General features: G+C 29.3%; 4 protein-coding genes across 4 annotated transcripts; 1 reads left to right on the plus strand and 3 right to left on the minus strand.

Annotated features, from left to right (window-relative positions):
• Positions 1–48: 48 nt before the first annotated feature.
• On the minus strand, positions 49–2,386 carry LOC125074190 (zinc finger protein 436-like). The gene is made up of 3 exons (XM_047685442.1): positions 1,464–2,386; positions 674–1,328; positions 49–336 (listed from the first exon to the last, which is right to left on the minus strand). Exons 1-3 carry the CDS (start codon positions 1,861–1,863, stop codon positions 90–92), a joined length of 1,302 nt encoding a protein of 433 aa, XP_047541398.1. The 5' UTR covers positions 1,864–2,386; the 3' UTR covers positions 49–89.
• Positions 2,387–2,974: 588 nt separating this feature from the next.
• LOC125073728 (60S ribosomal protein L5) lies at positions 2,975–5,930 on the minus strand. Its single transcript, XM_047684730.1, has 7 exons — positions 5,789–5,930; positions 5,209–5,322; positions 4,977–5,126; positions 4,312–4,472; positions 3,924–4,082; positions 3,554–3,671; positions 2,975–3,194 (listed from the first exon to the last, which is right to left on the minus strand). The coding sequence occupies exons 1-7, from the start codon at positions 5,789–5,791 to the stop codon at positions 3,006–3,008; spliced, it is 894 nt and encodes a 297-aa protein (XP_047540686.1). The 5' UTR covers positions 5,792–5,930; the 3' UTR covers positions 2,975–3,005.
• Positions 5,931–6,234: 304 nt separating this feature from the next.
• Positions 6,235–7,877, plus strand: LOC125072811 (1-acyl-sn-glycerol-3-phosphate acyltransferase alpha). The gene is made up of 5 exons (XM_047683511.1): positions 6,235–6,447; positions 6,516–6,649; positions 6,723–6,904; positions 6,972–7,137; positions 7,202–7,877. The coding sequence occupies exons 1-5, from the start codon at positions 6,257–6,259 to the stop codon at positions 7,354–7,356; spliced, it is 828 nt and encodes a 275-aa protein (XP_047539467.1). The 5' UTR covers positions 6,235–6,256; the 3' UTR covers positions 7,357–7,877.
• Positions 7,878–8,017: 140 nt separating this feature from the next.
• On the minus strand, positions 8,018–11,849 carry LOC125072801 (protein-associating with the carboxyl-terminal domain of ezrin). Its single transcript, XM_047683499.1, has 7 exons — positions 11,418–11,849; positions 11,160–11,345; positions 10,935–11,074; positions 10,143–10,252; positions 9,730–10,059; positions 9,461–9,648; positions 8,018–9,198 (listed from the first exon to the last, which is right to left on the minus strand). The coding sequence occupies exons 1-7, from the start codon at positions 11,628–11,630 to the stop codon at positions 8,413–8,415; spliced, it is 1,953 nt and encodes a 650-aa protein (XP_047539455.1). The 5' UTR covers positions 11,631–11,849; the 3' UTR covers positions 8,018–8,412.
• Positions 11,850–12,185: the final 336 nt, after the last annotated feature.

Consider the following 12,185-nt stretch of genomic DNA (forward strand, 5'->3'; position numbering starts at 1 on the left):
ATTGTGTAGTTGTAGAAGAGACATGTTTTGGTAAATAAAATAATAAGGAACATTTTTGCTTTTAATTTGCTCTTCAAAAAAATTTATCTTTAATTTTCCAGAGTTAAGTTTTCTTTTTGAGTTTGTTTGGACTTAATATCTGCCCATTTGCAGTCTATACCATGTACAGCTTTCATATGCTTGTTCAGACTAGTACTATGTGTAAACCTTTGAGCACAAGAAGGGCAGGGGAAAGGCTTATCTCTTGTGTGGACACGTTTGTGTCTCTGCAGGTCACCATTAGTAAAAAAAGACATGTGACAATTATCGCATTTGTAGGATTTATCTCCAGCGTGTCTGAAATTAAATAATTTTTCATAAATAAATGATATTGTTAAGTGCAACAAAAAATGTCAAGCTTTAAGTACTGTACTATCTTGACTTGTTTGGATTGAAATAGTATTTGGTGTTTATGGTTATTAAAGACATTATAATAATTATTTATTTACCAATTAATAATGAAGTTTGATCATCAATCAGTTAATAAATATAATATGATAATATTAAGGCCCTTAATGCTCAAATTTCTTTTCATATATAAAAGGGTTATGAGTAGTTCATAAATTAAATAAGAGATTACTTTGGATTGTGAATGAAATTGAATTTCATTTAATAAATACAATTTTTTTCTTACCTCTTAAGATGGATAATTAAATTCTTTTTTGTATGTGTTTTGTAACCACATAAATGGCACTCAACTTTTTTAATACTGCTATGTCTTTTTTTGTGGTTAAGTAGTTCAGAGCAAGTTACAAAGGTATCACCACAATCTTCACAGTTGTAATTTCGAATGTTATAGTGGCGATACATGTGGTCTTGTAAGGATTGTCTGGATTTCAATTCTTTATGGCATATATCACATGAATATTTTCCTGTTTGGTGAACATCTAAATGCTTTTTGAGTGAAAAAGCATGTTTAAACTGTTTTCCACATATTGCACAAGTATAATCTGCAATGTTAGTGTGAGTTTTACGATGAGCAGTTAAACTCGAAGATTGAGTAAAGCTCTTGCCACACTCACAGTGATATGGGCGATCTCCATTGTGTCTTCTCATGTGATTTACCAAAGTTTGACTGTGAGGTGTACTATATAAACATTTAGGACAATGATATCGGCGATCAACTCCAAATCCCGTGACTTTGCCTAGATGTTTTCTCTTTTGATGCATTGAATATTTATGCTTTAGTAATGATGTGCTTGTTTTGAGTATTTTATTGCAGATTGAACATATATGTAACCTCTTCTCTTGAATGGTAATATTTATTTCATTATGTTGGATGTTTGTATCTTAAACAAAATTATTAACAACAAAAAATATTATAACTGTGATTATTAAAAAATCATAATATCTAATGTAATCCACTATAAGAACATAATTAAATAGTATTTAAACTTTACACTTTCATATAAATATTGTGATACCTGATGGTTTTATTTGAGCATCCTTATATTTATCTGGCAGTGAAATTGGACCCTCGATAATGGTTAAGTCTTTTATGTCTTCAGTTTCAACTTTTTGATTATTTAAATTACTTTTTTCTGTCACTTGTTGATAAAATAATGAGAATCTTTTTTCAAAGGTAATACATTTTTGACGAAAACTATATGCGACATTTAATTCTTCTATACAAATCTCACAAATAACTATGGGAAAGTATTTATCATAATTTAAGCTTAATTGAAAACAACTGTATATCTTGTTTAATATATTTTTCGACTCTTCTTCTTCGGAAAATAAATATTTTGCATGTGTCGCGTTTCCTAAACATATTCGACAGATATTTGTGTTTTCAGTTTCGAGCAAATAATTAATAATATCCATCAAAATGTGCTCTTATATGTAAATTTAATAAAACTTAAAAAATTCAGCTATATTATTATTAAATATATATATTTGGTATGGTACTCCATAAGTCATAAGTATTTTCTTATGCTTAATTATCAAATTTTTTAAAAGTATAATTATAAATACATCATTTTTGTTGTTTTATAATTAAAGAGAAAATATACAAATCACCTAAGGTGAAAAGACCAACACAATATTTACATTTACAAATTCAAAATTGTTTGACTTGACTATTATTGTGATATGAATTGTGAACAAGAGCGCAGATTATCGATCAACCAGAGACTAAATTAATAAAAGTCAGGGTACACGTGTTCAGGTTAAGTTGGTTTTCTTTTATTACACTGTGACATGAACACGAAGAGTTGTCGGATTTAGCAAACGATTAAAATTATAACGTTTTCAAGTAAAGGAGAATCATATCTAAAATAAACAGCGAAATTACAAGAATTGACTGCTTATTGTTGATGTTAATTAGGAACTTCGTGGACTTTAGGAACTCGGGACCAAAACGAGATATTTCTTTATACTGGACTTAAAGGGTTAACTCTAACATGATATAAATAAAACTTAATCGCTGCAAAGCTGTGTTGCAGAACTATCGATAGTTGACCTCGAAAACTATTCAGGATATCGATAGTATCGTGTTGACCAATACTATCGATAGCTCTCCATTAGCAATACTATTGATAACGGCGATGCTATCGATAGAAAGCAATACTATTGACAAAGTTTGCAATACTATCGATAGTATCAATCGAGTGGTTTGTTAGAGCGGTACCTCTACAAATGCTTTTACATAAAGCTGAAGGTAACATAGTCAACTTAAGGTTTTATTGTATAAAAAAGGGGTACAAGCTACCTTGCACCCTCTTATTCTATATCTAAACTTTTAATAATTATAGGTACTGGTATAGTATCAATTTGTGTACAAACAGGCTATTGCACCATCATTTATTATAAAGTAAATTTATTCATCAATGTATTTAAATATAGTATTTATAGTGGTTATAGAATTTAGATTTTTTATAGAAGAAATAAAAAATATGTATGTACATATGTATTTGTGGTTAAATAATATACAGTCTTGTATTATAAATGGCTTTATTTTTGAGCCTTTAAGCTTCTGCTTGCAACCTCTTGATGAAGGACTCTTTCTTTTGCTTGATTCTGTTCTTCCTCTCAGCTAAGGTAAGCTTGCGTTTGTTCCAGCGTTTTTGTTTGGCAGGATCTTTCTTAGCTTCCTTCTTCTTATGAGATGGGTCTGCACGGATTGCTGCATGAGCACTCTTGTACAGGGATTCGATCTAACAAAATATTAATCATAATTAACAAAAGGTTAAACAATTTAAAGTATTCATCTTGGTTTTATTTAACATATGAGTAAATAAGAGTAATTGTATTAAATTTTGTGTTTCTTTTTTATTTTGTTAAGAAATATTAACACCCATTTATATAGTAAATTAGTAGCAGCAACTTAATAAACTTAATTTAACAGATACAGATTTGTAATTTAATTGTTGCTGAATTGCTGTCATCTTTGAAACATGTGGCTTTAAAGAAGAAATCAACAATTTGCATTAATTTTGTCCAACTTCGACACTACTTTAATATAAAACTAGGCAGTAATTTGGTTGGACGTCTGAAAATAAGGAAATAAACTTACAGCATCAGCAGCAACACCAAGTTTAATGTATTTGCCAAACTGTCTCTTGTAGGAATCTTCATCTTCCTGTTCAAGATTACGCATGTATTCTGCTACATGAAGACCAAAGATGTGAGCCCTGTAAGTTGTTATTAATGTTACAGATAATTCAACATAAGCAAACTTATTTATTGTTTGAAAGTATTTGTATATTTACTTTAAGTGTCAGTAAAACTGGTTCAAAAAAGCTATATGATACTTTATTTGACAACCAATAGTCATACACATAATTTTGCTCCTTTAAGGCTGTTCAATTAATAGATATTCTATTTATCGAAGGATGAAAGGAGCCACTTTGCTACATTTTAAAAATTATATAAAATTATTTTACCTGTGTACTTCAGCATTGAATTTTTTAGCTTCTGCATCATAGCCAGGGAATCTCTTGATGGAATGAGGAACATTGAGACCACCGTCTACTGCACCCTTCATAGCTCCAAACACACGGGCACCAGTGGTAGTACGTGCGAGACCAACATCTAAGTAACATCTAAAAAGTTAACAAACATTGTTAAAAAAAATAAATTTTAAGAGTAAAATTATAACTAAATAGAAGAACACTTTCAGAAAATTACAATTCAACATTTTGCATTTGTCCCTTATGGTATGCTGTCTGTCCGCCCGTAATATATCATCATAAAAACAATTGCTTATTTGCAACAATTACACAACAGATTAATATAATTATTTCTATACTAGATAATACAGAAAAAAAGTACCTGAATGCACTAGGACCATTGTCTACAGGTTCAACGTTGTATTCATCACCAGTAACTTCTGTAGCTCCAGCATACAAAGAGTCAAGGCCCAGCCTTTGTAGTAAGCGTCTGGCTAACAAAAGACCAGTGCAGTAAGCAGCGGCATAGTTGGTAAGGCCAACCTACAAAATGTTCTCATTAAATAATAATAAAAGTAATGTTTGATAGTTTAATCTGTACATTTGATTTTATCAGTATTGAACATATATCAACATGGGGATTGCATTTGTACATTGCTTCAGACCGCCCGTTCAAAATCATCATAAACAAATATTTTTTTCTATGGTTAGATTAAATTTCCATCATTTGATTAATTAAATTTGATAATTAATCAATAAAAGAACCAAATTGGCCCAGTGGTTAGAGCATGTGAATCTTAAGCAATTATTGCCGATTCAAACCCAGACCAGCACCACTGTATCTAATTTGTGTTTATAATACATCTCATCACTAAACATCACAAGAAAACATACATGCGTCAAATGTTTTGCCACACGTGTATTCACTAATCCGCATCAGAGCAGCCTAATCAAATAATCTCCTAACCTTTCTTCAATAAGAAAAATCGATTTAGTCCAGCAATAGGACATTTACAGATAGTTACTAATAAAAGAAACATAACTTACTTTGATACCATAGTTCGGTAATTCGTGTGAGTAGGCAGCACAAACAATGTGGTCCCCTTCAATTCTAGAATAGGCAACTTGACATGTCACATCTTTGTTCGAAAGACGGACGATCAGACGATATTTAGGCGTATTGTATTTATTCTTATCCTAAAACAAAAGTATATGCATTTAACAAAGTTAATTGATAACCAATAAATAATGTAAATTTTAGATAAATGGTTGATCATACCTGCACGACAAGGCGTTTACGTGCATAGTAATCAGTTTTTCCTTCACGACGCCTCTTGAACTTGACTTGGTAACGCTTAAAGTACTGCTTGTTCTTCACCACTTTCACGAAACCCTAATGAAAACAAAGCTATAAAAATTGTACTAAAAGAAAAATCTTTAAGTTTTAAGTGAGAAAATCAGAGACACTTTATAATCATAGTTATTGCTTCAGAAAACATACTGATATGGCTATACACATAAAACATGGTAAAGCCTATCGAATATGTATCTTCGACAATATCAGATGACGCGCATGTGTCGTTTTTTCATCATTTAGGTTATAGTAGTAATCCATCGTTATTCTAGTTTATCCTTATAAATATAATTTATTTTTACCTAATCTAAGATTACTTGCAAACCTATTTATATAATAATAAGCAATAAATAGGAGAAAATAGGGCTCTTTAGGACACGACATCTGAAGAACTATCGAGATTTATTTCACTAATCTCAGCCTAAAATATTAAAATATATAATAAAATAAGGAACTCTCTTATAGCACAATACACTTTTGATTATATTTAAATCACTAGGCTCACCATTTTATTATTTTAATCACAATCCGGCAAATAGGTTACGTCCCAAACGGTAACCTACGAAAAAGACTTTTTCTGTGGCATATTCTAAACAGACTATATACTAAGTGGTGTTGACATAGAAAAATATTTGTTTTATGAATTATTTAAATAATTTTTATTTTAAAATAAAATGTTCTATGAAACAATGAAATAAACATTATTATTAAATATAAATTTACAGGTCCACAATTTAATCACTGTTAGATAAAAAAAAGAAAAATAAGCAAAATATTCTTTTAGCATTCGCACAATTATATATTTTTTGAAGTGTACAAAATATTTATAAAATAGAAACTATTAAATTGTTTCTTAATTACATATTAAATATATCATATACAAGTAATTAAAAATATAGGTTAATTATTGTAAATTGATAGGATAGTAACACTATTTTCTTTTATTTTTTTCTCTTTTTGTCTATGGTTCGTTATGGCTTCCTCCTATTCATATCCTGAATTATTTTTGGCGGGTTTTATATTTACCTTGCCGTTTTTATATGAAAAAAGCAATGTTTTTCGATATTACTTGAAGTTTTTCTTATATTATGTTTATGTATTAATAACGTGTACAATATTATTGCCCGTAGTGCTGTTATATCCCCGTGATGTTACAAATCTAATGTAAGATATTGATTATTTTCTGCTGTCTTATTTTACTAAGCGACTTGAAATATTTTCTTGTTTTACAGCGTGGCCTCTCGGTTTTGCCGTTATGCTTCTCATATTGTTGGAATAGAGTGGGAGTTGAAGGGATTGGAACACTGGGATAATGAACAATGTTACATCGTGATTTCTAATCACCAAAGTTCATTAGATATTTTAGGTGTGTAATATTTTATAAAAAATATTATTATTATATATATATATATATATATTATTTCACTTAACTTATGTAGGTATGTTCGAAATGTGGCCTCGTATGAAGCGATGCACCGTTGTCGCTAAAAGGCCATTAATGTTTGCGGGTGCATTTGGATTCGGTGCCTGGCTCTCAGGATTAGTTTTCATTGATCGCCTCAGAACTGCGAAAGCTCGGCAACTTATGAGAGAAGCTACTGAAAGAGTAATAGCAGATAAGGTAAACGATTTTAACTTCATAAAATATTATCGAAAATAAAATTTTAATAATAATAATTAATTTTTAGACAAAGCTGTGGGTCTTTCCCGAAGGAGCGCGCTTTAATAAAGGCAGCATACAGCCTTTCAAAAAAGGAGCGTTTTACCTTGCAATTGATGCTCAAATTCCAATCATGCCTGTTGTTTTTAGCCAGTACTATTTTCTTGATAATGAGACTAAAACTTTTGAACCAGGTACATAAAATATATTTTTTTTTTTTTTTAAATTATTTTTAGCTAAATTTACATTATTTTTTAGGAAAGGTAATTATAACTACTTTGCCACCTATTCCTACAAAGGGAATGACAAGAAATGATTTAGAGGCTCTTTCTGATATGGCTCGTGAACAAATGATCGAAGTCTTCAATGACAGTTCTAAGGATTTAGTAAAACAAAAGAAAATAGCCATTTAAGAAATATTAATTGTGCCCTTATGTTATATATTTATATGTATATAATTTGCTCCATATCAAAGACATTTATATAAATTAGATGTGAGTTTTTGCCAAAGATATTAAAATTGTTAAGTTTGCACTAACAATCAATGTAGTCTATTAATTTCTAGTCAAAATGAATATCTTCCTGATATTTTTCGTTGTAACCCATATATTTTGTAATTTTTATTTCTATAAGCAGACTAGTATTGTAGATAAAAACTTTTATCTTAGTTGTTGTTATAGATTGTTTTGATTTGGAATGTGTCAGTATTCCTTAGATATTTAAGTATTATTCCATGCATTTTAAATAAAACATTGACTTTAAAGACAATTAATGTCAAATTTATTTGGCCAAGCCATCTTGTTATACTTACATAGCTAAATTACAATTTTTTATTAAATATTGTAATATTTTGTGGTTAACATGAAAGTGATACATCAAATATAACAAAAAAAAAAAAACAATAAAACGCAATTATTTCCTGATTAGCTGGTGATGTTAAAAATTTAAGCAGCATTGCGTTATGCGCCCAAATCACGCAATCCAGAGATCAAGTGCAACCCTAGCGCGGCGAGACGATATCGCGTATATAGGTACAAATGTGTATGTTATAACATTTAACATTAAAGATTTGCAATTGCTCTGTTCCGATTGGTCGAATGTATTTAATATTATTAAGCATTTCATTAAATTTGTGATAAAATGTATTTTTTTTCTAGTATTGCTTTACATAATTATATCATAATACACAACCACTACTTTAAATTATTAAGGTACAAAAAGGATTAAAGAGTAATTCCTTATTCAATATATTATTTATATGTTTATTGAAACACCTTGTCTATGTTATCCGACTGGATTCTCACATTGCAAAAGCAGAAATTTATATTATGTGAGTAAAATATGATATGATAATTTCTATGAATGATTTCTATATACATTTACATTTATACAAACAATATACATAATATACTGGTCACAAATCCAAACAGTATTGCTTTGTGTCATTAACATCGCCTTCAAGGAAAAAATTATTCATTCCAATTTTCTCCCCAACCTTCATTTTCATCTGTTTCTTCATCGGGTACAAAGTTTAACTTATTAAAGTTTTCCGAATTTTCTACAATAGTGACTATTTTTTGTTTTTCTATAACTGGCATCATATCAGCGAAAAAGTCAAAATCGTCCTTTTGCTTGCTTATTTCTATTTTTTGATTCTTTATATCCAGCTCAGATATATCTAATATATTCCTTTTAGCATCAAGAGCAGCTTTTTCCAGTAGTGCAGATTTTGTTGGTGGTTTTTCGTTATCGATTATTGAAAGTTGTTGTATTGATTCTGTAAACTGTGGTTCTTGTGAAATTTCTTCCTTTAAATAATAGTTATTAGCTTGTATATTATCAATTGTTACTAAATGTCGATTTGAGTTATCCCAATCATCCCAGTCATCTTCCGATTCCACAAGTTTATTTTTTTGAGTATCTATTGTTATGTCATTTTCTATTGATTCACCACCAACAGGAGAAGGCCTTTCATTTAAAGTAATAGTTTGTTCAAAAGCAGGCGCACTTGCATTAACTGGGAAAATTGGCTGGGAGCAATGATAATCTCTAAGTACTTTGTTTGCCAAATAGAAGTCATTATCTATTTTTGTGTATGAATTTGTTAAATTACCCTTGGGTCTACCATCAGTAAATAGTTTTGATCTTTTTCCCCCAACAACTGTATCAGCACCCAATATAGGAACTAATTCACTGAGACAGATTAAAGTAGCAGCTACTAGATTATCATCTGTGTCTTTTATACCCAAAAGTAACTGGAAAAGGAAAATATATATTATTATATAAGTGTTTGACCACTGGTAATAATTGACGATAATCATCTTTAAAAATTGGAAAAAATATAATTTATGTAAATAAAGAACAAGTTCTGATTATTTTTTTTCAAAATTAATTTTTAATCATTTTTTTAGATAAAAGTTGAGGTGGTAAACAGCCACCAAAATAAAAGGAAATCGGTTGAAATACAGGTACAATCTGTTGATAAATGGAGATCAAATATGTGTATATAAATTATACCTCTGGTAAAATTTGACGAGCAAGCTCCTCGTGGGAAAATACATGGACAAATTTATTGAAATGAGACAATAATAGCATTCGAATTTGACCATCTCTCACACTAAACAACTGAAGTAATCTTGGTTTTAAATGTTCTTTGAATATGCTAAGACAAAAGAATCCAGCAGATTCACCATTTTGCAATCTATCTGTGAACAATTTATATACACATTAAACATAAATTATTGTACATACATAAATAAAATAGATAAATAGTAAAAGTATTATACCATTTTTAGGTTTCAATATAAATGGTAAAACATCTTTTCGTGCTGTTTGATCTAGGAGAGTAAGTCTTGACAGTAACAATCCCCCGAGCTGTTTAGCTACAGTTTCTTCATCATAACACTTGAGGTGACTCAAAATATTTGAGAAGAATTCTCTCCTCTCGTCCTCATTTTTTAGAGGTAGAAAATTAAGAAATTTATATATGGAAATGAATTCATGATTAAAAAAGTTATCTTTTAGTATATCTGATAAATTGGGTCTTTTTTCAGGATTCGGATTCTGCAGATCATTTCTGCAGTATGTTTTAAATTCTTTCAAATGGGGAACTTCATCTGTAAAAAAAGTATAATTTTGTTTCTTATGTAAAAAAATACAGTTCAATAAATGATTTAGAAAAATGTTATAAAAAATTTACCATCACAATGGCCTTTAAAAACATCTTCAACTAAAACAGCAAAGGCATACTGATCTACCTTGGAAGTGATTTCATGTGAATCTTCATTTGGGTCTATAGCTTTGTCATACCTGAAATTGTTTAACGTCATGGGATTTAATATGGTAATGATGAATTTATTTTCTAAACCACATAAAAGTATATTATTAAAAAGTTTGTCACTGGGTGCTAAAATTATTCATTATTTACCCTTCCAAATTTGTATGGCTAAAATTAATACTTATTAATACTTTTGTGAATTAAAATGTAAAGAGAATTAATGTATTGATCCAAATTTTCTATCTGACTCCTCAAATACATTGTAATGTATACTTAACATTTTCCATTCTTTTTCATAAAAATACTTGAAAAAAATTTATGTCTCTAAATATTGGACAAAGTTAGTAAGAGTAAATATTTAAAATATACTAGTATGTTAAACAAAAATTATTATTGTCACACAATGTAATTGTGTGTATAATTTAAATTGAAAGCAGGTCGAATGGAAGGTACAAAGCTAATCAAAGAAAAAGCAAAAAATCATATTTTGATCTAAATCTCTTATAAAAATTAGCATAATCAGTATTAATTGTACAACAACAATCATTTATTTGTCTACTTAATTATTACCTTTTAATGATATTATGTTTGTTCTGTTTAAGACTTAACTGCTATTGATATGCTTGTTTACTAATCAATCTACTTTATTTTCTCCACTCTACATGCCTAGGCAATTCAAACCCAAAAGAAAATCAGGCATTTGTTAATACATACCTGTGTATTCTAGCATGTTTTAAATAGGCAACATTTGATTCAGCAAATGTACATAAATATTGTAATCCTGCAAGTTTCCATTGCCCATCTCCAGATACATAAACTGATGATACGCAGATGTTGTTGTGTGACATTCCTGCCTGGAATTATATATAAATGATTATGTCAATAAAGACAACATTTTAGTAAGAGGACACGTATCATTCATATTGTTATCCCACTTACTTGTTCATGGAGAAAAACTAAGGCTTGCAAAATATTATTCAGTCCTATACAAATTTGAAGAGGTGTTTGTGAATTTAAAATATGTGCTAGAGGTTGGACATACTCTGTTGCTAAATGGAAAGTAGATCTTTGCTGCCAAGCTGATAGATATTTCACTATACATGGATGACGGTATTTTAAGAGGTTCTGAAATCATTTAAAAATTAGATATAATCAAAAACTTAAAATTTTTTTTTTTATAAAAATAAGTATACATACATTTGACAACTTTTCCAAAGGTGTTGACACTGTCCAGAGTGGCCCTAATACTGATAATCCTTTAAAAACAGAAACAGAACCATCACTCTTTAAACTAAAGTATCTGCAACTGTCTTTAATAGTTGCCTGGTAATGCGACCAAAAATCTGTTATTTCAATTGCTTTCTCTTCTATTTCTAAGCCGTTTAATTGCGAGTTTTCGTTACCCATCATATAAATATTTCTTAATATTGATCGCAATCTATGCCATTTCCATTCGGGTTATTACAATAATCATTTTATTTTAAATAATAAAGAATTAATAGAGTATAAGATAAAAATTATTAGTAATTTTTTTTCTTGTAACTCATTTATATAAATTGTTAGTCTTGAAGTTCTCACAACTTTAATATTGTTGGGTGACAATTATGACATGGTACTTAAAATACAATTTCGTCAATATTTTGACAAGTGACAGATGACGACACAACACGCAGTTTTAAGTTATTGGTTAATGAAATTGCTTAGCTATATGATACACGTAGACACAAGGCTGGACATTGCAAGATTTAAAAAATAGTGGTAGTAAAATATAATATATTCTATTATACTTGTACAAAGCAAACCTTAACCTAACTACCACGCAAGTGAACCACATATATTGTCATAGGTATGTTAAAATATAATACTATATAATTTTTTTACTGCGTGTGAAAAACTTTACTAACTAACTTTTTGTGTTTTTTTAAAGTAATATGTTATATGACAATTAATGAGCACAAAACATAT

The sequence above is a fragment of the Vanessa atalanta genome, chromosome 2, assembly GCF_905147765.1.
Source record: "Vanessa atalanta chromosome 2, ilVanAtal1.2, whole genome shotgun sequence".
NCBI classification, from domain to species: domain Eukaryota; kingdom Metazoa; phylum Arthropoda; class Insecta; order Lepidoptera; family Nymphalidae; genus Vanessa; species Vanessa atalanta.

Coding starts and splice junctions, on each gene's coding strand:
- LOC125074190 (XM_047685442.1), bottom strand. CDS start 1,863: ATGGATATTATTAATTATTTGCTCGAAACTGAAAACACAAATATCTGT. Junction 1,329..1,463: donor TGCTCAAATAAAACCATCAG/GTATCACAATAT, acceptor ATTTTGTTTAAG/ATACAAACATCCAACATAAT. Junction 337..673: donor TTAATTATCCATCTTAAGAG/GTAAGAAAAAAA, acceptor ATTTAATTTCAG/ACACGCTGGAGATAAATCCT.
- LOC125073728 (XM_047684730.1), bottom strand. Junction 4,473..4,976: donor TACCGAACTATGGTATCAAA/GTAAGTTATGTT, acceptor AACATTTTGTAG/GTTGGCCTTACCAACTATGC. Junction 3,195..3,553: donor TTGGTGTTGCTGCTGATGCT/GTAAGTTTATTT, acceptor ATATTTTGTTAG/ATCGAATCCCTGTACAAGAG.
- LOC125072811 (XM_047683511.1), top strand. CDS start 6,257: ATGGCTTCCTCCTATTCATATCCTGAATTATTTTTGGCGGGTTTTATA. Junction 6,448..6,515: donor CGTGATGTTACAAATCTAAT/GTAAGATATTGA, acceptor CTTGTTTTACAG/CGTGGCCTCTCGGTTTTGCC. Junction 7,138..7,201: donor GACTAAAACTTTTGAACCAG/GTACATAAAATA, acceptor ATTATTTTTTAG/GAAAGGTAATTATAACTACT.
- LOC125072801 (XM_047683499.1), bottom strand. CDS start 11,630: ATGATGGGTAACGAAAACTCGCAATTAAACGGCTTAGAAATAGAAGAG. Junction 11,346..11,417: donor CTTTGGAAAAGTTGTCAAAT/GTATGTATACTT, acceptor AAATGATTTCAG/AACCTCTTAAAATACCGTCA. Junction 11,075..11,159: donor TAGTTTTTCTCCATGAACAA/GTAAGTGGGATA, acceptor ATATAATTCCAG/GCAGGAATGTCACACAACAA.